Source organism: Patiria miniata, unplaced genomic scaffold (assembly GCF_015706575.1).
Source record: "Patiria miniata isolate m_02_andy unplaced genomic scaffold, ASM1570657v1 HiC_scaffold_26, whole genome shotgun sequence".
NCBI classification, from domain to species: Eukaryota; Metazoa; Echinodermata; class Asteroidea; order Valvatida; family Asterinidae; genus Patiria; species Patiria miniata.
This window is the reverse complement of record NW_024037065.1, coordinates 5,616,583-5,642,097: the sequence shown is the minus strand read 5'-3', so window position 1 is coordinate 5,642,097 and position 25,515 is coordinate 5,616,583. Positions and strand designations below refer to the sequence as shown.

General features: G+C 39.7%; 1 protein-coding gene and 1 long non-coding RNA gene across 2 annotated transcripts; one reads left to right on the top strand and one right to left on the bottom strand.

Moving 5' to 3' along the window:
* The first annotated feature begins 16,872 nt into the window (after positions 1-16,872).
* LOC119734058 lies at positions 16,873-18,168 on the top strand. Its single transcript, XR_005272021.1, has 2 exons — positions 16,873-17,101; positions 18,060-18,168. It is a non-coding gene; the product is annotated as an uncharacterized LOC119734058 (long non-coding RNA).
* Positions 18,169-22,576: 4,408 nt separating this feature from the next.
* On the bottom strand, positions 22,577-25,474 carry LOC119733897. The gene is made up of 4 exons (XM_038207261.1): positions 25,024-25,474; positions 23,780-23,899; positions 23,389-23,515; positions 22,577-22,850 (listed from the first exon to the last, which is right to left on the bottom strand). Exons 1-4 carry the CDS (start codon positions 25,355-25,357, stop codon positions 22,577-22,579), a joined length of 855 nt encoding a protein of 284 aa, XP_038063189.1. The 5' UTR covers positions 25,358-25,474.
* Between the last annotated feature and the right edge of the window lie 41 nt (positions 25,475-25,515).

The following is a 25,515-nucleotide window of genomic DNA, read 5'->3' as shown; positions in this document are numbered from 1 at the left end:
CATATGTTTCTCATTAGTTTCTCTTCCCCATTTATTCTTTTTGGTTTAATAGCTTCATAGTCATGCTTGTGCAGTGAATGTGCCGCATCAGGGTCCAACAAAGACTCCGCTTGGAACAAGACAATGCGCCACAAAAGAACCAAACAATGGTTCACATTTTGGGGGGTTATATTTAGAGTTTATTTCCTATACACAGCATATCATCTTGAAAATTTGAAACATTTGCACTGTTATGAAATGTAAAGAATAAAAAACAATGCAACAGCTGTTTCTTATTCAATTTTTCATTTTATGGATTTCTTAAAGGGGCACTGACGTCCTGATATCCCAGAAAATTGGATTGTTACTTATCCTATTTCAAACATCTGGTTGAAAGGAAACAAACCTAATGCCAACCGTTCTTGAGAAGAAAAAAAAAGGTGGTTGTCTACAACCGCAAAAAGCTCTTAAACTCTTAAATCCATTATTTTTATTAAAATAATTGTTTTAATTTAACACGTATTCTTAGTCATGATTGTTATGATAGTTTCAACTTGAAGATGTTGTGGACTTTGTTTATAAAGTTCAAAATGTATTTAAATTTGAAAAAGTTCTTTAATTACTTTGTATGATTTCATTCTGAAGCCTGGCAAAGATGTCCTGATATTGTGGGGAAAAGACAACACCTAGAATGTGGTCGCTGCAGAAAACCTGACGTACATAGGAGATCTTCAGATAGGCACAGCAGTGACTATGGCTTGGAAGGATGGTGACTTGCTGGGGCATGTCATAGATTCGGAGTCTGACTCCAAATCAGAATCAGACTCTGACTCAGATGACATCCCACTGGCAAAGTTGTCTAACAGAAGCACACAAAAGGGTAAGTGTGTAGTTTTTATATTTGGCTTTCTTTTGAATGTTATATTTTTAACAACCACTGTATGATAGTTATGTCAGCTGGCTGTGAACCTTATGTGGGTTTTGAACCCGCGTACCCAGGTTACTGTACAAGATCGAGCAGTCTGCAGACGTACCGGTGTGAATCATTTCATCACTAAGCTCGCTAGGTCAGCTGACATTCGAACTTGATCCTTAACAAGATGATGGGAAAGACTTTGAGGGTGTTGAAGCCCTCCCAAACAAGCTTGTGTTAATTTGTTTGTTTTGGTTTGTGTCTGAAGCAATTTACAAAAAGGAAAAATGCCAATCATGTTCACACTACCAAGATTGTTGTGATGTGATGTCATATTAAGTGAACAAAAGTCTAACTTTTTAAAAGACATAGTTTGGAAATCAAATAAATGTTTGAATTGAAAATGTGATTCCAGTATCACTAAAGATTGAATGACCTTATAAAAAAAAGGTTTGTGTGTTATTTTTTTGTTAATTGTGTTTATTTGTTTCGTTTCGTTTTGAATGCAAATACACATCAAGAACACTGGGAACGATGTCAACACTTCTCATGCAGTCAAGAGATCTGGGCAGCATGCTCGAAATGTTGAGCATTTCCATGTTATAACCATTACTTAACCAACAAAAAATGCTCCTCCCACAATGTATATGCTTACTTATTCATTCCAAACAGCACAGGTGCATTACAATCTTGTGTCCACGTTTCTCCATCTGTAACTGCTGCAAAGGGTGAAGTTATCCAGAGACCAGTGATGTCTTCTGTCCTTGTTTCTCTATTTGTAACTGCTGGAGGGGGAGGTGTTTTCCAGAGACCAGATGTGTCTTCTGTTCCAGTTTCTCCATCTGTAACTGCTGCAGAGGGAGGTATTTTCCAGAGACCAGTCATGTCGTCTGTCCCTGTTACTCCATCTGTAACTGCTGGAGAGGGAGGTGTTTTCCAGAGACCAGATGTGTCTTCTGACTCCTTTTTTCCATCTGTAACTGCTAGAGAGGGTGGTGTTTTCCAGAGACCAGTCATGTCTTCTGTCCCTGTTTCTCCATTTGTAACTGCTGCGTAGGGTGGTGTTTTCCAGAGACCAGATGTGTCTTCTAATCCAGTTTTTCGATCTGTTAGTGCTGCAGAGGGTGGTGTTTTCCACAGACCAGATGTGTCTTCTGTCCCTGTATCTCCATCTGTAACTGTTGGAGAGGGAGTTTCCAGAGACCAGATGTGTCTTCTGTCCCTGTATCTCCATCTGTAACTGTTGGAGAGGGTGGTGTTTTCCAGAGACCATTCATGTCTTCTGTCCCTGTTTCTCCATCTGTAACTGCTGGAGAGGGTGGTGTTTTCTAGAGACCAGTCATGTCTTCTGTCCCTGTTTCTCCATCTGTAACTGCTGGAGAGGGTGGTGTTTTCCAGAGACCAGATGTGTCTTCTGTTCCAGTTTTTCCATCTGTAACTGCTGGAGAGGGAGGTGATTTTCAGAGACCAGTCATGTCTTCTGTCCCGTTTTCTTCATCTGTCACTGCTGCCGTGGGAGAGGGTTATGTTTGCCAGGTACCTGCGTTGGCAAATAATAGCTTTACTTCTATGCCAAGCTGTCATTCAGGGGGCCGTATCATAAGTCCGACGCCTCATAGGTCCGACACCTCATAAGTCCGAAATTTCGGACTTATGAGGCGTCGGACTTGTGAGGCATAACATTTATTTATTCCGCCTCATAGGTCCGACGCCTCATAAGTCCGACGCCTCAAAAGTCCGACAACGGAAAAACGAGGCAATTAATTTGTCGGACTTACGAGGCGTCGGAGCTATGAGGCGTCGGACCTATGAGGCGTCGGACTTATGAGGCGTCGGACCTATGAAGCGTCGGACTTATGGGCCTTTATTTGGTTAGGGGATGCGATTTTGTCGGACTTATGAGGCGTCGGACCTATGAGGCGTCGGACTTATGAGCGGACCCCGTCATTCAGTGGTTGCGCCTTCGACCCCTTTAGATGGCTATGATGAATTTGATTCAATGAATGGTTTAACTCCTGTATTTGCCCCTGGGGTGATGGATTATGATGCCTGTACTTTTCCAGAATCGGCATCTTTGTCCTTACTTCTCAGTACAGGGGGAATCTGAAAAGTCCCAAATGACACCGGCAAGTTCACCGATTCCTGTATTTTCTTCCAGTGATCTTTGGATGCGATGCTCTCCCAGTGATTTTCAAGTGGATGGAGTTGCAGAAGATTTCCAGCCTAAACAAAAGAGAAAACATCGCTCGAAGAATTTCATGGTCAAGGAGAAGCGGAATAAGGGGGAAAGCTATGTAAGCGAAAATTCCGACAAAGAAATGTCAGCTAGAAGACTCCATATAGGTGCCACTTCCTGCAAAACATGCATTTTTCGAGGCTTACAGTGTCATGAAATTACAGAAGGAGAGCGTTTCACCGCGAGAGTCATCTATAAAGTCCAAGTCTCAGAATAACAAATGTGTTGAGTACTTTTTACCAAACGCTAGTTCTCTTAGCTCTATGAAGTGGAAGGTATGCCGCAAGATGTTTCTAGCAACTCTGAACATATCCGACAAGCAGATCAGGACTGTCCTACAGAAGAGTGATGCTTGTGGTGTTCTTCAACTTGAGAAAAGAGGGGGAAGACAGCAGCCGGACAAAGACAGATTGTGCTACAAAAGGTGAAAGCTCACATAGACATGTTTCCTCGTATGGAGTCACATTTTTGCAGAGCCAATAACAGGTGTCAGTACCTGTCTCCTGACCTCAATCAACAGACAATGTAAAATGTACATTGCTGAACATCCAAATGGAGCATCTCTACAGGAAGGTGTTCCATTTCCTAAACCTAAAGTTCCATCATCCAAAGAAGGATACATGTGGTCTTTGTCAAGAATATTCTTTTGGAACTGAGGCAAAGAAAGAAAAACTTCAGCAGGTCTTATCAGCAGCACATCACGGAGAAACAAGCATTTCGTGAACAGAAGAAGGCTGCGAAGAAGAAGGCTTTGTCGAGTAAGAAAAGCCCAGCTTATGTATTTGATCTTCAGCAAGTCATTTACTTGCTGCAGTCAAACCGGTCTGAGATTTTCTATAAACGTCGACTTGCTTGTTACAATTTCACAGTGTTCAATCTCGGAAGTAGGGAAGGGTTCTGTTTCCTGTCGCATGAAGAAGAAACAGGACGTGGGTCATCTGAAATAGCTTCACATTTGCACCACTACCTTCAAATTCAAGATGACAGGGGTGTGGAAGTAGTCGACTTGTTTTCTGATGGTTGCGTAGGCCAGAACAAGAATTCTGTCATCCCAGCTATGGTCATGGAGTTTGTTCGTCAATTCAGGTCTGTCCGTACTGTCACCATTCACTCCTTTGAGACCAATCATGGGCAATCAGAGGGTGACTCTATGCATAGCTGCATAGAAAGAGCCATGCGTCACGCTGGTGACTTGTTCTTACCTTCTCAACTGGTGTCTGTATGTACAATGGCTCGTAAAACACCAAGTGCATATCATGTTGTGAAGGTGCAATCATCTGATATTGTTGACACATTGTAAGACACATAGCCAGAAGATCGGCATCCTCCGGGTCCGCTTCTCTGAAGAGGGAGAGAAAGTTGACTGGACGAAATTCATGCAGGTCCAAATACAGAGGGAAAAACAAATAGGCTCCAAGTTTTCCCACAGAGATGATAAATTTTCAGTCATCAAGATCGACGCAGTTCGTACAGTTTGTATCATTCAACCAAGCCCAAATTGTCAGAAGGGAAATATCAAGATCTCATCAAGCTGTGTTCAGGATCCACTCCAGTTATTTCTCATCCCGAGTACCAGTCCGTTTATCGCCAGCTTCCCCATTAAATTAAAGCTCTGTATGCACCAAATTCCTTTTATCATAAGAAACATAGGTAGATATCTTTTTGTACCACAACTGAATATTCTATTTTTGTTCTTAGCCTGTATATAGATTTGGTTACAGGGACCCTGCGTCCTGGAACAGCTCAATCAGGCTACTAAACGTGCTTTGAACAAAATGATGTTAATTGGAAAGAACATTTAAAAGTAGGATATAAAGATCCACGCAAACTGTTCTTTAAAAATTTGGCATTTTTGTGTATTCCCGTATTATGCGTTTGAAAACGACACTAGAGTCATCTTTTGCTGTGGAGTGCTGTGGCCTCGTGGTTAAGGGCACTGATTCGTGGTCTGTGGGTAACGCTGCAGGTCGTGAGTTCGAGTCCTGGCGGGATCACGGTGCGTGTGTCCTTGAGCAAGGCACTTTGTCACTCATTGCTTCTCTCCACCCAGGAGTAAATGAGTACCTATGAGGGCAGTGATGGCTATTGTGATTGAATTAGCTTCCTTGCGCCTAACAGGCTGCATCGAGCTGTATGCTCCCCAGGGAGCTGAGATAGTATATGGAATGTTTAATTGGCCCAATGATTAGGGGTAATAATAATGTACAGCGCTTTAATCTTAGTTAAAAGCGCTATATAAGAACCTGTTATTATTATTATTATTATTTTGCGACCCCAAAAAGTCGAGCTTTTTGGGTGCTAGTTGTGATTTCATCCGTAAAGTGTTCGTCTTTTGCGGACGTGTAAGAAACTGTCACCACTCCAGAATTTGGCTAAATTATATCTTCATATATGAGAGGAATGGCATTCCCAGATCCTATGGAAACACCAACAGACGGAATAAAAGACGGGAATAAAACAACTTCTAACTTTCTTCAATTATATTTAAAAAAAAAACACCAAAACTTCACAACTTCTTCTTTACATATATACAGCAAAAATCTAACAATTCAATTTCTCTAATTTAACTTGAAGTCGATAAAACTCTCATCTTCACTTCAGTTCACTTTAACTCGAAATTATTATTTCCAACAATTATCAAATGGTTAAATGCTTGGTTTCTCTCCGGTGTATTCTTATTCGTTCACAAACTAATCTCAATTATATTAAGAACTTGCTTTCTGTGGTACGTTAAGTTTTCCAAACTTCACCAGTTGTACTTAATTCTTGTGCTTCACAGATTCAATAAAGCTTATTTTAAATACGCTCCAAACCGATGTTGAAGCCTTAAGTTGCCCACTCGGTTCCAGGACTGGTCTGCATACACGCTACATCAGTACCATGCTTCAACGCCTTGTCTATAGGTTGCTAGTCAATGGTAGATCTCCTCTCCAGTCGGCGTTTCTGCCGACGGATCACTCAATACCAAATAAAGAGGCCATCTAAAATAAATATAAGATCCAAAACCTTTCGAGTTTTCTCGTATAATACAACAATTTAAACATCCCTATCATCTCTACATGATCTGGTTTGCTTTCCAAATCCTCAAGAAATATCTTAATAATGTATACTAAAATCCTTACTTCGAGATTTTCAATCATAACAGCTGACTTTTCTGTTATCAAACTCTTCAATCAAAATTCTCATGCTCAAAGTCATTCTTAACGTCAAATTCAAGATTTGTTGTTAATGATCAAAAACTCTACATTTCTACGATCTTTGACTTCTCTTGGTCGTTTCAAAATCATGCTGGTAACTAATAACTTTTAAAGATCAATCCAATCTCCATTTCAAAATCAACTTAGTCTCCATCAATCTTAAAGATCACTCCAGTAATAAAGATTTATACAAAACTCCATAGATCAACACTTACGGTAATTTAGGTAGGCGAATACCTGGGAAGCTGGACAGTTGCTATGAGATGTCAAGATGACCGGGACGCTATGACGCTAGAATTTGGCCTGGATTTGCCAAATTCTGGGAAACGGAACTGAACTTTCCGTTTTCCCGCAGGATCAAACTGATCCAAAAGCTAAATCTGCTGTCATCAGATTCCAGGTGCAGGGCAAGCTAAATCCGGTCTGGCAAACACGATCACTCTCTCTCCCACCTTTACTCTAGATCGTCTCTCCAACAGATCTAAAATGTCTTCTCTCTCTTAACAAAATTCACTCACTTCACAACATGGAAAAAAGTCCTTAACGCTGCGTTTGGTTCAATACAATACGATCTGTTTTACTAATTGGTGCGGTTTTGTTCAACGATTAAGATGCGCTTTCTATAACAATTACCATGGTCTATGTAAAAAACGTTCTTACGTAAGATGGGATAGGTTTTTTTGCGACTCGATTACGCCTAGGTTGTAAGTGGCTGCGGAAAGTGTACGCGGGAATTGAATAATACGTTATTGGTTAAACACTTTAAGACGGATCCATTCGATGCGGGGTGTAACCGTATACCTTTGGTATCTCATAAAAAAACATACAACTCGCACGGCACAATAAACACACGGAACGCGTTAAAATATTCTAGGTTTCTCGGTTGCACTGTAACAGAAACCATATTTGTGCATTGCTGATTGGTCAAAACTGCTCGCGAGCAGGGTGCTGTGTATCATTAAAAAAAAAAAATTTGAAATTGAGAGGGAGTTGCTCTGGTTTGGAGACGCTCTACTTCCAAGTGGGCCTAGGCCAGTGGTGTACCTAGCTTTTGATGCCGGTTGGGGGGGGGGGGGGTAACCGCACTTGCACCTCCGTGCCGAAATGTGGACAAGTTCTTTTCTTCGGACACTTGACCTCCGTATGGGCTCTGTGCTCCAATACAGGAGGGCGCGTTTTACCACTTTGACAGCACCATGGTCGTACGGGACATGGACGGAACACAGCATGTGCGTACTGTACTGTACTAGTTCGCGAGCAAAGCTCCACACCACTTCCAGAATGTGCCAATTAGCCGCAGCGTCTTCGCATGAACGTCAGGCAACGTCGGCGCGCGCATACGTTCAATTTAACTTGCGATGGTCTCACAGACAATTCCCTCCCCCAATAACCTTGCATCATTCAAAATGCGCAGTGGATGGACCGGGCACCGGTCTAGGTCCTCCTCCAACTCTCCGTTTTTGGCCGTTGAAGGGGCCCATAGCTCCATGGTAAAACCAAAAACTGAGGGGGGGGGGGGCTGGTTCTTTTCTTCCAAATGGGGGCGCTCTTCCAATTTGACCATTTTTATGCAAACTGGAAATATATATGCCGATACATCACGCATTGTAAAAGTTTTGGAGCTTTTTTTTTGGTAATGTCATAACTCTTTAACCATTTTCATTGAAAAGTTACTGACAAAAAAAAATCTTTCAAAATAGACTGCACAAAGTCGGTTGGGCGGTAAATCAAGAATAAAAGAAAAGGTGGACTGGTGTAATGGTCAGTGAGGGAGAGTCCCTATGGAGTCACAAGGTCAAATCACTACCATGGTGTGGGTTTTGACTTGAAAGTTGTAAATGACAAAAAACCTAGGAGTATGTGCAACACCTGTCACGGGGACTGTCATGAGGGCTTTATCAGGGAAACTTCATACATTTGTTCAAAACTGGTAAGCTTTGCAATCCAAGAACACTATCAATGTTTCATTCAGTGTTAATTCCAAGGCGAAATTGGCCGATGAGTACTTCATAGTTCCCTTCTATCAGTTGTTTTATGGTGGTTTACTGAAGATCAGAGAGTGGTCGTTTTCCGTGTCCATCGTAGTTCATTATTGCCAAAGTGACAGCAAATATGGCAAACACGACACCTTGGGAACACATGCCTGACAGTTCCATTTTGATTCGTAAACTCAGGTCTAATAACACAACACATACGAGTGGCGAGGCATGTGTATAGCGAAACCACCATCTGAAATGATCGTGTAACTTGAGCTGTCACAAAAGATACAATGTAACAAGTTTAACAATTCTTTGGGATTTAGGCGGCAATCGTCCTTAAAGGGAAGATAATCTAGATGCGATCAAGCAACATGAGTCGCTTGTCAACCCCAGTCGATTTTTTTTTCTTACAGATTTAAAAATGGCTCAATCACAGCATTGCTGATGTGAAAACTGCATGCTGATACCATGTTTAGTTCAAAAATTATGGAAGTCGGAACACCAAGAGATGTGATGAAGAGATGTGATGAAGCGATCCCATTTTGGCCTTTATCTCCAAATGACAATTTCCGACGTACGTGTGTGTGTGTGTGGGGGGGGGGGGGGTGGAGCCAAGCAGGCACCAAACGTCAGACTGACGTTGTAAAACGGGTGTATTATGTTTGCAGCGTCGGATCAACCATTCCTAACCGAAAAATATCGTTGTTTTGGTAAACCAAAGAAAGCGTTGTCATAACGTCTGCCAGACGTTGCTTAAGTGTCGACAATTTGACGTCGGAATTTGACATAACAACAACGTCACAATGTAGTAGGAATTTGGTCACAAATAATACGTAACGTAGTTTCAACCATGATATGACGTTGTTTTGTCAACGTCTTTACAACGGCCTGAAAGACAACGTTGTATTATTGTCATTATTATGGTTCCCTTCAAGACGTCACAATTATGTCATGTTTTCAACCAAGATATGACGTTCGCTTTTTTTTACGTCGTTTCAACAAATGCTTTGACCAAAATGCAACGTCCGTTTTTAACGTTTTTTTTTCAACTACTCAAAAAGTGACGTTGAATTATGGTCGGCTGCTGGGTACAATATTTGACGTCGTTATGAGGTCATGTTTGCATCCAAGATATTACGCCCGTTTTCAAACGTCGTTTCCACAATTCAAATAACGACGTTGAGTTCTTGTCAGTGGATGGTTAAAATATGTAACATCGTTTTAATGTCATGGTTTTCTCCAAAATATAACGTCCGTTTTAGACGTTTTTTCAACGACTCCATAAGCAAAGTTGAATTGTGGTGGGCTGCTGGTTAAAATATTTGACGTCATAAATAGGTTTTGTTTTTTACCATGATCTTACGTCCGTTTTCTAACGTCGTGTCCATGATTCAAATAACGACGTTAAGTTCTGGTCAGTGGATGGTTGAAATAGTTAACGTCGTTTTTATGTAATGGTTTTCCCCAAACTATAACGTCCAAACGTCTTGGCTTCGAGCCAAAATTCCTGCCCCGCGCGCCAAATGACCAAAACATCGCGCGCGCGCCGCGCATGCGTAAGCATTATGTACGCCCTGTGTGTGACCTCTTGCATGCATTCCAATGCTACATGAGTCTAGCAACTTTGAAACAGCTTCGGGAAAAGACGTGGTGGGTCAAAATTGGGAAGTTTTGTGGGCACTTTGCAACAATATATCGTCCTACAGTATGTGCCACTTGTTGACAAGATATTGTGTTCCTGCTAATCTTAACTTCAAGTCATGATACGACATCAGGATGTATGGAACAAGCACAAGATTCGATTTAACTGCAATTATCAAGATTAGTATGCAGGCCTACATGGTCGGCTTTTGCAATGTACCGGTCTGAAAACGGTAAGTTTGTAATGCAATGTTTCCGAGTTAGGGATTTTAAATTTCTTTTAAGGATGGGATCGAGTAGTCTTGAAATGTTATCCTGACAGTGATATGTACAATGGGTTCCCTTCTGTAGGCCGACTTATTTGTAAGATTATTGTTAGATGTTATTGTCAATTCTTATTTCAAATTCAAAGTTACACTTACGGTGCCCCTTATTTAACCATTGAAATCTAGACAATCTAAGCTGATCAGCAGTCATGCATGTTCTGTCTGCTTTCCATCATCATGCCTAAGCTGCATTTATGCCTAAAACTGCTGTCATTTAACACATCTCAACATGAGACAAATTTCCTACACTGTTAATTGATAACTTAAATATTTCAAATCTCACTACCGCACTAACTCAAATGAGGACCTTGTGATGCTTGCAATTTTGAAGATTTAATATTCTTCTAATTTTTAAGTTTTGTTCATTTTTTTGGAATCGCATGGAACTGCCAAGTATACTTAAAATGTGCTTCGACATGTCTTCTTCATAAAAATAATTGTATTACTTTATTCGGATCTCTGAAAATAAAATTGCAGCTGCACTTAAATTGGCTAACATAAAGAATGTATTTTGTTTTCATTATTCACGAGTCGCCATTATTTTTGAATGTGTTGGTATTGTAGCGTTTGACCAATGGGTTCTAAGTGACGAATGTGATATTCCTAGGTGTTTGCCGACAGAGTACTGTAACACAATGACGGACTAAACAACACGTTGACGTGGACGAACGAAATGTGACCAGGAGACAGTGCCTCAGTTTTTAACTTTTAATCCTCAACAAATCATTGATAGGTCAATCACATTATAACAATAATTGCTGATTATTTGAACAATGATTCACCTTAGTTCAAGCAGGGTAGCTGTTTGGAAGTTCCGCAGCGCACAACCATTCCGCTCCAACCTTTTTTCGCGCGCGCGCGTTACCAAACTTATTACATATTTTTGCGCTGCTAATCTGCGCATGCGTGCCCGGCCCTACTCTCCGGACGGACAGCGCCACATGATAATCGCTACAGTATTCAAGAAAATTCACAATTTCATTCATCTTTTAATTTTCCAGCTCATCTCTGTTCTTTGCAATTGATGGAGAAGAAACATACCTAAGCCCTACTATACATGGCAACAATCATCAGAAAAAACATCAAGATGGACGGCCTGATGTGTTCTACCTGCACACATATTCAAAAAAAGAGATTAGAGCTCATGTCTGTATTTAAGACGTCTAAATAAATTACACTTTCAACCATTAATTGACCTAAATTTAACCAAGAGTCTGACGTCCTGTCGACATCCATTTAAACAGGTAATCATGGTCAGACTGACGTCATGATTTGACCATATACGGATATAACGGATGTTAGATTTTGGTCATGTTTTTAACGTCTAAAAAGCTTTCAAAATCAATTATAAAATAACCAAAATCGGACCATGAAATCTGACGTCAAATTATCGTCAATCAAACCAGTAGGATTGACATCACAACTCGACCATAAACAGACGTATAACAATTTGGTCAGATTTCAACGTCTAAATAACTTACAAAATCAATCATAAAATGACCAAAATCTGTCCATGAAATCTGACGTCAGTTTAACGTCAATCAAACCAGTAAGAGAGACGTCACAACTCGACCATAAACAGACGTTATTATTTTGTCAGATTTCGAGGTCTAAGTGACTTTCATAATCAATTATAAAATGACCAAAATCCAAAGTCACAATTGGTCAGAATCAAACGTCGCTTGGACGTTAATCCAACCAAAAATGCCTGCTGGGGGGTGGGGGGGGGGGGATGAGGGGGAGGGGGCTCGTGCCATATTTTCAACGGGGAGCGCTGATAAAATCCTACAATCATGTACACTATATTACTTTACCGTACAATTGTTTTAAGGGGGGGGGCACCGTTCACATGTGACGTCATTTGTTATTTGTCCACCCACTGACTTCGTTTTGTTGAACCCATATACAGTTTACAGTCCAAACGTCACGAGCCTGCCGCACCCTTGAGGCCAACACAGGCGCGGGGGTCACCCCCCCCCCCCCCCACAAAAAAATAATTCCAATTCCTAAAAAATTAAGGCGACCCCCCTGCTGTGACATCCCCCCCCCCCCCAAAAAAAAATATTTTTAAAATTATACTGGTATAATGTCCGCCTGTTCAAAATACGGACGGAGGCAGCTTAGATAGGGGGTATTTGTACACTATTCTGTAATCCAGTGTTAATAATCGTCGAATTTGAACAGCGCCCCCTATTGAAATATGGTCCCCCCCCCCCCCCCCCTCAGTTTTTGATTTTACGGAGGCCAAGTGTCCGGAGAAATAAAATCTGTGTACATTTTAAGATCTTTTTGCTGATGAAACACCCCCCCCCCCCCTGCGAAAATTCCAGGATCCGCCCCTGCAACAGTATCGTAAATCTGTGCCGGGGACTGGGGGATGGGGGATAGCTAAAAAAAAATCCCGGCCGTGAAATTCAAAAGGGGGGGGGGGGGGGCTTGCTGGAGACCACATGACACTGGGGGCGCTGTTCATGATACAGATGTATCAGCGCATTTCAAGCTTTGTGTACTTTTTCTCCCTTTCTCAGTACTAAATTAAATACATTTCGGCGGTTGGAATGTTTGAAAAATACCTCAAAATCTGTTTTTTGCCCTCTATATATAAAATAATGAGGGGGAGGAGGGGCTAATCCAATAGCCCTGACCTTCCCTACCCCGTCAAAAAGTGGGGCGGGATATAAAGGACATACAACAAACATCTGTGTACGTTTTTTCCCCATACTGATACATTTTCGGTTGATTTTTGAAACATAATCGGTTAATACCGTATCTGTTTCGTTGTGATACATTATCGGATACAGTAATTTTGTAGTTACATTATCCGTTGACACGTGATACATTATCGGATACAAATTTTACTACACTATCAGTCAATTTTTGCTTCAATATCGGTTAGTGATACAATATCGGTCGATTTGTGATACATTATAGGTTAGCGATACGTTATCCGTTGGTAACTACATTATCAATTGTAACATTCAAAAACCGAGATCACTAGAAATTACGCGTGCAAAAGCTACGTCTCGAGAAACAGTCAGCAAATACTTCGATGAACTGGAACATATTGGAGAAGTATAACCCGGAGGATCAACCACAGGCCATCTACAGGGTGAGTAGAAAAAATTCGAAACCCAAATTTTGGGACCATTGTAGCATTTTCAAAATTTAAGATACAAAAGCCCAATTCATAAGCTTTCTTTTAGCACAAGAACCATTCAAATCACATATGTCTTTTTCAAGTTACGTAATTTTAAACACAACCAGCGTTTTAACGTTCTGTCCACGGATCAAAAAAAAGATCAGTGTTCTATCAGCAAAACGAAAACAATTGTTTTGCTAAAAGAATGCACACCTTTTTGTGATCCGTGGACAGAACCATAAAATGCTGGTTGTGTTTAAAATTCCGTAATTTAATTTGCGAGATGTATCGATTAATGGCCCATATGGAAATACATGTACTCATTACTGAGATGACAAAGATCAAAGATTGGTCATGCTTTTGTCGATTGCAAGATACATACTTTAATATGTATCGATACATCACGCAAATCAAATGCACGTCGGCCTATGTACGTACACGTACAATTTATAGCGACAGACACCCATCTGCATCTGTTAGGCTTGTTAAAGGTCTAACATTCTATGTCAATTTGTTCGATATAAAAGTAGTTTGAACAAAGAATGTGTAATGAAAAAACTCAAGACCCAACGACAGAGAACCATGGATAAACTAGCCCACTCAGAAGCTAAAGATGATAACCCCCGCTTTTTTTACCGGGAAGAAAGTCAACGACAATCTACAAACCTTGATCAACTAGGGTCCCTCATTCTTACCCACTGATCCAAATGAAGACGAGATTGACCTGAAGAAAGAGTTGCATAAATCAGTAATGCTTTCCGTAAAGAAACTTATGCTACTGGAGAAAAATCGGAATTATCACCTGCCTTCTTAGCATAACGACAGGTTTAAGCTTAAACGGAAATATAATCCCCCCAAATTCAATCAAGTAATCATAAATCTTGATGTATATAGAAACACATTTGATTACTCCCTTTCCGTTCTTGAAGAAATCCACGCCAGTCCTGAGAATGTCCTCAAAAAAGACAACGCTGGTTCACTCCACAGCACAACGACCAATGAAATAAATGAAATTAAGAAATTAGCTAATGACAAAAATATTATCATCAGGATATCCGACAAGAATATGGGTCTTTGCTTCAACAGTGTACAAACTGGTACATCCAAGAGTATAAACGCCAAATAAAATCAGACACGTATAATCATGTAGGCAAGATCGATCAAACGTCAATCTCAAACCGCCAAAAAATTGATTAAATTTAATCTTCAAGAACCAAGCCCCTCCGAGTGCAAAAGCAGATCTTCAGAAAATAAACAAATTCATCTCTTCAGGTCAACCCAAAATACCATCAATGGATCTGCTGCCAAAAGTTCACAAGTTAAAAGAACCTCCTTCTCCCGACAATGAGAAATTACTTAAAGGCAGGCCAATAATAACTGCGCACAGCTGGATTACCTCCCCTGTATCCAAAACAATAGGCTTCTACCTGAACATTTTACTGTCCAGATTTGAAGACAAATTTTTCGAAAAGGATATTCCTTGGCCAATCATCACCAACAATTAATAGAGTCACTTAGTTCTTTGGAAGTCTCTTACCACGATGATATCTCATTTATTTCTTTTGATTTTGAGAGCCTGTACACAAACATCACACCTCACGATATCCAGGAAACTCTTTTCAAGACAAGCGCTGCCTGTGAATACCCTTACGAATACTAACTATTCCTATTTTTCTAAACTACATAACTTCACCAGCGATTTTAGCCATTTTTCTATCGGTAATCACCTCTTCAAGCAAACTAAAGGAGTTCAAATGGGGAGCTACCATTCTGCACAACTCGCCAACCTTGTATTAGCTTATAGAGAATTTCTGTTCTGGTCTGCACACAGATCCCCCAATGTACTGCTCTTCGTTAGATACATCGATGACGGTTTAATTGTTTTCCGCAACGACCCCACTTCCTCATATCAAGACATAGTCAAAACGCTAGCAGGCATCTACCCGAAATCAATTCCTGTCAACTTCTCTGTGAACAACAAAACTATGAATTTTCTTGATCTTACCCTGTCTATTAACCACTTTACTCTAATGAATAATAGAATACACTACCGTGTCTTCCAAAAATCCTTTTATAAGTTCACATATGTTAATTACAAATCTAATCACAACCCCTGTGTCTTCCGAGGCATCATCAAAGGAGAATGTCATCGGTACAAGACACATAGTGCCGATAATAATGAATATAATCACATACTCCAACTTTTTGGACTCCGACTTAAAAGGTGCGGTTACCCTAATAGATTATTTAAAGAAAATTTCTTTATTACAGAGAGGAATCCTGCACTAGATTAGGCTGCGTCCGAATGTTTCGGCTGCGGCTGCTGGCTGCGTCTGCGGCTGTGGACGCGGCTAAACGGACGCAGCCAATGGACCTTATAACAGATAGCAAAAATTGTCACTTTACAAAGCACTATGGGTAATCGAGTTGGTAATGAAAAATACGCACAGTACAGCTGTTCGGCCGGCTGCGAAGCTAGCTCGCGTCACAAGCCACGAGCCATAGTTAAGGTACTAACTTGTTATTATTAATTAAGCCTTGGGATTGCTATACGTTGGCCAATAATGGGGAAAACATCAACAGGATAACATTCTTCCCGAGAAGTTCATTGTAATTTTCCAACTTTTTGTACACATGTGTACATAATGATAACCCGTATCCTGCCTTGTCCTTTAGAACTATTTTGTGCAACATAGGCCTATACTACTTGTATAGTCAGATAGTCGTGTTCCCTAACGTGGCGCACTTCGACGTTTCACTCGACTTTCCTCATGCAGTGTTGCCAAACCTTTTTGTTGTAAAACTTGAAATTGCTTCAGTCAAATACTGGTACTAGTACCTTAATAATACATGCTGTTTAAAATTTGTGAACAATTTCAGTGTCATGAAATTAAGTCCGAAATTCAAAACGGTGGCGTCCGGAAATTGGGCACAAATTCAGCTGAGTGTTCCCTAACGTGGCGCACTTGAACAAATCTCAGAAAATCCCACATTAACATTTAAGAATTTCTTTAAAATTGATAAATTCTGATAAATCATTATAACCTACACTTACATACCCAGCTACAAGTTTGTGGAGAAATTATTTTCTTATTTTTGGGTGCATTTTAAAAGAGTTCATTGTGCACTTCAAAAAAAAATCGGAAAATCATGCCCAAATAGAATTTCATTGGAACTTTGTAGCGGGTACGTAAACTCAAGATTTATGAACAGGAATGTTTAGAGCTTGATGAAATTTCACTTATTGTGAAATTTGAGGTAAAAATGTTGCTCTAGCAAGGCACCGGAGGCACAAAATCAAAGTGCGCCACGTTAGGGTACATCAACAATACGTGGTCCACAGATAGCAATATAGATGGTCAATTTAAGGAAAAGTGTTAAGAATTTTGAAATTTTAATATGCATGCAGCTTTAAATTTTGGGGGTAACTTTATCATGTTCTTTTGTTTTCCGGTAGGCTTTTATTGGGTCTCCTGATGTGCTGCTTGTCGACATGTCCTGTACAGTCTGCACCTTTATTCTCAACCATCTGCAGCTAGTGTAACATGCACGGCACTTCATGACCTCAACTGAATAGTGTGCACATCAAGTTTTCCTCAGTAATCAGCTTTTTCTCTCCAAGTGAGATTGTGATATCAATCATGCATTGTGCAGCAGCATCCTGTGTGAACAATTCAAAATACAGGGATAGGTAAGGATTGTTGATTTTGACCAACTTACTAAACCCTATAAAGTGAACTCTCATTATTCATGTAGCAAACTTAAACAGCGAAATTACAAACAGGACCTTCATAAAAAAACGCTGCAAAATAAAATAATTTAATGAGACTCGGGATCTCAGATTTTGCATTTTCTCTTTATAACAGGATTTTGCCCTGATAAAGAGTGCCCTTTACCAGCGGCGTAACTAGGGTCATACTTCCGAGGGGGCACCCGGGGGTGCACACATTTTTCAAGGGGGGCACTGAATATATCTATTTTATACAGTCTGTATAATTTGGCCCCCCCCCCCTCCCCCGTAGTCACGCCACTGCCCTTTACATGAATAGTCTACAAATATTAACTGATTCGAACGGTGTAGTAAAACTAGCCTACTGAAGTGATACATGAAGCATTCTCTTTTTAAATAGAAAAGAAAGTGATCCATGGATCACCGAGGGAGGCTATTTTTGTTCACGAGTTAGAGCAGTCAATATTTGTTTTATAACACCTCATCCACAGATTCTATTTGGTTTTAAGCGATAAGTAATTAATTTAATATACAATTAACATGTACTACATACTATTTGAATAGGAAATTAGCTGAACATTTACTTGCACTTTTCCAAGCTTCCCCTTCACTAAATGTTTTAACCCAGCTCTGTAGACTATAGTGCTAGAGTTTGGGAATAATACGCTCAACGCACAACTCGTAAAATTGCACACAATACCGGTTGGTATGGATATAGTACTTTTGGCTGTGCACATCAAGATAGCTGAAGTATTGAATGCTATGTGACTTGCTCTCAGCCAATGAAGATACAGGTTCTGCTGATGAGGTTTTATAATCCATCATACGCCTTGTGTCATACTCTTTTTGGCTTGGTCCATGGTTATTAACAACAAGGTTACACTTGCTCCATCATTTTATCCCTTATATAATTCTTCAGGTTGATTGTTATGCCACATGTAATTGAACTACAGTTCCATAAGGCACATGCAGAGGACTACACTAAATGGGAAAAGAAGCTTGACAAGACGGATTACAGGGTGTCACAGTACACAAGAATTTGCAGTAATCACTTCAAGTAAGTCCTTCCTTTTTAATACTTGTTGAAAACTGTGCGGTATTCTTTGTTAGTTTCGGTTTCATTCATTTTGCATCATACTTAGTTCATGTGATGCGACAATGTTCACAAACTGTATATTCTCATGATTCTATTGCGATAGGTCAATTGTAAGTTATCATATTCTTGTATTTGTATATTTTCTGATGATTTGCATATGACATGTTTGTGCATGGAAGAACAATTTTGATTATCTGAAATGTCATAGCATGGCTGTTCTGCATGCATCTCCCACCGTAGTGTCTGTAAAAATCCAGAATAGTTGCAAGAATGAGTGTTGTTTTAATACTTGACTCAGGTTATGAATTTGTGCATATTTTGAGCTTATAGATTTGTGCGCAAACATGGATGCTATCAGCAGCGTTTGCTCTTTGTTAGGAGTTAGATCTCTAGTAATGTAATTAAGCTCTGTGACTTTTTCACCTTTCTTCCCTAATAAAATACTTTTAACATTTCACATCACAGGAATGGTAAGCCATTAACAGGGAGTTCTGTTCCTACACTGTACATGCGTTCCTATCCGGACTGGACATTGTCAAGAAAACAGGCAGCTAAGGAAGTTGCAGCAGTAGAAAATGGACTGATTTGTCATGCATTGGTGCATGTGTGTAAGTATCTGGACCCACAGACAACAACTAGACTTGCTGAGCAGCTGGGAGTACAACCTGGAAAGAACAGTGACTGTATTTTCCAAAAATTGCTGTCCATGTCTAGTACTGAGGCTAGACAGTTATTACAGCAAGTTGCACCAATTGTGCCGGGAGGAAAATGTTTAGAGGCCCTCCATATTTATAGATATGGAGCCTTGTGTGAAGGGACCGGTTGGTTATCGGCTCAGTTTCAGCCCATTAAAGTTGACTCTGTCTGCGCTAATAAAAGGAAAGACTGTAATCCTTATTCAATACCTGCCTTCCATTCATATGCCAAACCTGAAACATTCAAACAGTCCACAGAGATGGTTCATTGTGGACACCAGTGTAATAGAAAAGAGGGTGTAGCTTGGAGGAAGCACAACAATAAAAAACAAAGATTAACAGCAGTGGAATGTAAAGAAGAAGTACTTTATGAAAATTACTTCCATGGAGATTCAACTCTTAGGGAAACACAAAATATCCAGCTAAGTGAAAAAATCACTGAACCTGAAAGTGCATTGAAGTGCACACAGCAGATCATGAAAGGACCAAAAGTGTCAATCGAGTCAATAAAGCATTCTGATGAACTTATTCAGCTTCATACCGGGTTGCCGTCATATCAGTACTTCAAGTGGATTTATAAAGAAGTTGACAAGGCATCAGAAAATATGAAATATTGGCATGGTAATGGATCAGAAAAGGCCAAAAAATATATAGAAACCAACCAGAAAAAGCCTGGACCAAGTCGAGTGGTGTCTAAAGAAAATGAACTCCTGATAACTTTAATGAAGTTAAGACTTAACATGATGGAGGAGTACCTGGCATACCTTTTTAATGTTAAGCAGCCCACAGTCTCCTCCATATTATCCACATGGATTCCGTTGTTGAGCCATGAACTGTCTGGATTGATTTACTGGCCTGAAGTGGAGGAAATCAAACTTTGCTATCCAGATTGTTTTAAGAGATGGCCAGGCATTAGAGCAATATTAGATTGTTTTGAAATCCCAACCCAGAAACCATCGCATGTAGAGGCAAATACACAAGTATTTTCATCGTATAAGAATCGGGCCACCACCAAATTCTGCCTTGCTTGTACACCAGGAGGATCTATCTCCTTCATATCACCCCCAGCAGGTGGAAACATGTCGGACAAGGAGATTGTCATTGCATGCAACCTTCCCCAAAAATTCTCCCCTGGTGATAAGTGTATGGTTGACAAAGGTTTCCTTATCAAAGGGGAGTTGTTGGAGTATGGTGTTGAACTTATCCATCCACCTTTTGTACATAAAGGCCAGCCTTTCACTGAGGAAAAGAATAGATTGAGCAAGCAAATTGCACATGCTCGAATTCACATTGAGCGCGTCATTGGTAGGTTACGTGACTACAAGTACTTGTCAAGTGAAATACCAGTGGATTTGATAGGTCCTGCAGCTAGGGTATGTTGTGCTCTTACCAACCTTAAAAGTTCTGTTGTTGGAAAGAGTTAGTGGTGAACAAAAAATGCTACATTTTAATAAAATGTTCACCCAATAGTTAATGTTTATGATGATGTGAATGTTGTTTAATACAGCTGTGCATCAGTGTGCAAAAACTACACAGCTTATGTTTTTGTTGGGGGATGTTTGTTCATTTTGATCAAACAAAACTAAGATGATGATTGCGATGATAATTAAAAAAAAACAGATATTAAAATGAACCAGGCCTGACTTTTTAACCAGAGGTTATCAGTTTTCATTTGAATGAAGTACTCAAAAAAAGTATGCACAATGAGAGTTATCATTCAATATGAGAGTTTGTTCTGCGTCTGTATAATTTAATACATTTATTTACATGAACCGTTTCACTGGTAATTCCTGACCCTCTCAGTGAGATAGCAACTGTGGCATACATTGTAAATGAAGTTTTTACCAATGGCATTATTGATGCTTTTTTCTTAATAGTTGTTCTCATACAAACTGATTATACAATGTTTACCAGAGGATTTAAAATATTTAACAAACTTGAATTTGCAATAAATATGGTAAATTTTAGTTTAATGAATAATGAACCCGGTGAGTAGATGTATATACATGTATATATATATAAAAAATATATATATGTGCAATTAATGCCCTTTAGTTTATTTTAATTAATAAATTATTAAATACATATACAACTGTAGAATAAGAAATCCAATGGATTAGTCCCTTTGGAGACATATCTGTCATTATATTAGTTCTGTTTGAAAAAGTTTTACATGTATATACCTTCCAGCATCCCTGTGCAGTGCTGCACTACACCTTGGAAACCATACCCCATAATTAATTTGTGAAGATTCAAATGACAATATATATACATTGAACTGCAATAAACTGTGAATGTTTCATACAGAAAAACATTTTCCTTATTTTGCACCTTTATTTTACAAGTGTTTGTTATAAAAACAACTTGTTCTGGAAAATCTGTCTACTTCCTCTCAAAAGTTATATATTTTCCCCCAGTTTGATAGGACTGAATCATTTTACATGAACATGTATATAAGGGTTGAACATGTTATTTTTTGTTCACTCAAAAAGCCAGTGGTGAAGTATCCATTTCTAAACAGAATCCCCCATCAGTTTGTCCACTGTGCAGAATACAATCAAAAGCCCTGTCGATGAATTTAAGATTTAAAAAAATGGAGGTGGAGTTTTGGGTCAAGGAAATTTGAACAACAATATACAATACTTGCTTTAAGGTTCAGTTTGCATTTCCTTATATTTCAGTGCAATTTTCTTTTCTACAGCTCCAGTTTCAAGCTCAGACAGGACTGTATTGGCCCAGAAACTTGATGCCTTGTGTTTCATTTGATTGATTATTTCATCATTTCTGTAAACACGTTGTATCAACATACTACCTTCTTTTGCTTCAGTCATCAACACAAAGTCACAGTATTTCCTATCTGTGCAGAACAACTGACACTGGACCTGGGCATAGTAATTGTGGGTTGTTCTCAGGCTTACTTTGTCTTCGTCAACTGTGAGGCAGGTTTTCCCTTTGGATGCATATTGTGTTACAGTTAGTGATATGTCTTTAAAGGGACACTTCACTTCCACAAGTCCTGCTCCACAACACTTGCAGTTTACATAACCATCTGGACTGGCTGCAATAAATGGGTGACTACTGGATATGCAAAGTCCAATCTTTTCCAAGTTGAAATGTCTATGTGTTCTGCGCATCTTCATCAGATATTTAGATTTTGCTACAGCTTCATGTTTTTTACCATAGGTGGTGGCTGTTGATACAAAGTCCTTATAGTAGGACATCACAGTAGCAATGATGCTATGTGTGGAGCCAGTAAGGTTCCCAGATTCATCCACGTGTTTCGTAACAGCCCCCATGTTAGAGGCAGTTATGCGCCCAACTCTGTGTTTGTGCCACATATGTGATTCTGCCTGTTGACATGTTGATTCAGCCAACCACTCTCTACTGCGACCACTACAGGCCATCTCTTTTGTCATAGCTGTGTATGTGGCTGCATCAGTACCTGCACTTTTCTTCACTTCTCTAAAGGCATCTACAACAGATGAAACCCTAATTGGTGAAGATGATGATATATCTACATCTAATGTGGAATTTAGATGATTGATATCCGGCTTTGATGTCAATGTTGGGTGAACATGCCTTTGATGTGCTGCATATAAGAGCACTGCAGCCTTACCATTTGATATGTCAGCCAAACTATCTAAATCATAATCGCATCTTTCTTACTTTCTTGTTTACCACAGCGCGGGGATCAAACATGTCCCTTCGACCCTTCCTATTGTCACACATTGAAGATGACACTTTGGGTGTTTTAATGTCTTTCAGGAATGCCGATGTCTTTAATTTCTGGTTAAGATTGCTGCTGCTTGGCCTGTGCCACTGTTGAAGCTGGCTTGTGCATGACTCACTGGAACCACATTCCACTTGTTGTGTCACAAATGACAATAGTGCTGCAACGTGTTTACACATACCGCTGAGCCTAAATTTGTTAAGAGAAGGGAGATAAAAAAGAAGAACATAAAAAACAATAAACAACAGAAAACAGATTGTTGCACTTCAGCCTTCCCAAACTACACAAATTACACAATAACAGACCAATTTGGTTCAGAATGATAATTTTTCTTTCTCAATCACCATCTGTTGGTAAATGGTAAACTAATCAGCCCTCCCCTCAAACCCCCAAAAAATTAACTTGAGTGTGACACCCTACAGCAGAAGCACACTCAGAATTTAAGAACAAATACAGCAGCTCCCTTTTGAATGGGAAATTCAACGTCAATGCCCAGTTTCAGTGATTTCAAGTTTTAGGCTTGTTAATACTTCATTCCAATTTGTGAGCAAAACTTATTTATTACCTTAAGTGTAATGGCAGATTTCACAAATGAAGAACATTTGCGGAGTTTGTGACATTCGCATGGCTTTGCATTTGTGTGAAGTGTGAACTTGTCTTTTTTTATAAAAAATTACAGTTTGCAACTTCATATGGCCCATTTGTGATGTACGGTCATGAATCTCACCCTGCAATGCAATGACAATCTGCCTGATGTATAACACCTGTTTTTTTAAATACAAGGATCCACACCATGTATGGCTGCTCATGAACTCTTGTTTGTGGTACAACCAGTCCTCGAATGTAGCTGAGCCCTGTTGAAAAAATAAATAAATGACTTGTTAATTCCCTCATTTGTCATTTGCAGATTTAGACACTTTGTAAACATATCACACTTCAAGAATTAGTACACTGTACATTGTATACATGCACATGTACATGTAAATTTTTCTACCACACCATTCATATGTACTCAGTCAATGGTCAAGAGAAACATGTGATAAATACAGTGTACATGTAGAACAGCCCCCAAAAGAAATGTGGTTGCAATCTCCCATTCATTTTGATATTTGTCTCACCTACAATATCACTAATGTGGTGGTGTTCAACTGTGTGCACCCTGCCCCTGGAAACTGCCATGCTCCTTCCTTGACCGAGAGATTTGCTGCCATCTGTACTTATCTCAAGTTCTTTGTTTCCTGATTAGAGGAATTAGGTTTTGCAAATTAGATAGCTTTCTTAATACATGTACATGGTTGTGATGGTCTATATGTATACACATGTGTAAAGTAGCCTTAGTTTAGGGCCACGCTACTGGACTCCCTCCATATCAGTAGCCCTATAAACATGTGAAAAAAATCACAGGGGGAAATTTTGAAAACTAGTTTTTTCCCTTAAACTATGCGCCGTGAAATTTCACATACACTCTCACTTACCCATGCCAGGTGATTTCTAACAAAAAGTGCAATATCCTGATTTCTACTTTTCTCTTAACTCAAAATTTCTCTCCAACTTTGGAGCCAAATTTCACGAAAAGTAGAAATGAGGACATTACCCTTTTTGAGAAAGAGCACATACAAGGCATGGCATGGTATATGGTGAAAGTGTATGTGGAATATCAGGGCTCATAGTTCCGGAAGAAGAAATATATTGTTCAAAATTTTCCCCTGTGATTGTGTACACATGTGTTTAGGGCCAAGGATTATGGAGAGAGTCCAGTGCACTAGGCGGCTACTACTACAAGTAGTCCGATTAACTTGGACCCAAATATCACCTTTTTAATATGGCCGTTTTCCGTGACATTTTTTTTTTTGGGGGGGGGGGGGATAAGTGTGGGAGGTCAGGGGGGTCGATGTGCAGACATTTTGTACCGCGATCCGTAGGGCTTTCACTTGAACCCTACTAGCTTATCACCCGACCATGTCCAAATATTAAAAAGGTGATATTTGGGTCCAAGTTACTTGGAATACTACTACAGTATAAGATGGTACATGTACATGATGTACCATTACTATACTGTACATGTTTGTTGCAAAATATACATGACAATTGTCAAAGGCTAACACAGTTACTCTTTGGAACTTGATGCACTTTTTACCCAAATTATTATATTAAACATTTTAATAGTAAGCAAATTAAAAAAAAAAAATCATTCCAAACTATTTTTCACACTGAGTCCCAGAAATGTAATCATGGTAATCAGGTGATAAATCTCTAAAATCACTAAGTGTCACCGTCAGACTAGACCAGGTCAGACTAAATAATTTTCTTTGTCTTTGAAGACTGTAAACGTTACATCATACATACATTATGAGTGACTTACGTGTCCGGAAATAATGGTTTACTTTTTCTTCTGTAATTGGTGGAAGATTTGCGGATGTACCTTCCCAGCCATCGAGAGTGAGGGGGTGAGGCAACTTAAATTGTTCTCCAAAGCGAAGCTTTCTCTCCCGGCTTTCACGTCTGCTCAGTTCTTCGTTACTGGCCGTGGGCACTATGGGGAGTCCCAGCTTCAATGCATAGAACAGCCGCTTTTGCAGACAGTCTTTAGAACCGCTTTTCGGAACGTCCACTTTTGACAGAAATTCCTGCAATGTTTTCACGTCGAACTGCCTGACACATCCCCAAAGTTCTTCATCAGTGACTTCAAGGTTCATGCTGAACAAATTACTCAACTTCTTAAAACGATAAAAATAAAATGATAATTATGGTTACACTTTCAAACTAGGCGCTCTTTGTACGTACGGGTACGGGTACGACGCGACGTGACGAAAAAGTTTCCTTACCAACAATTTTTCCCACTGTCCTTTGCGCG

What these genes read in the sequence shown, in the direction of transcription:
- LOC119733897 (XM_038207261.1), bottom strand. Translation starts at nt 25,357, where the DNA reads ATGAACCTTGAAGTCACTGATGAAGAACTTTGGGGATGTGTCAGGCAG. An exon ending in AAACCATTATTTCCGGACAC is followed by an intron (nt 23,900 to 25,023) that starts GTAAGTCACTCA and finishes TCCTCTAATCAG; the next exon opens with GAAACAAAGAACTTGAGATA. An exon ending in CCACATTAGTGATATTGTAG is followed by an intron (nt 23,516 to 23,779) that starts GTGAGACAAATA and finishes TTTTTTCAACAG; the next exon opens with GGCTCAGCTACATTCGAGGA.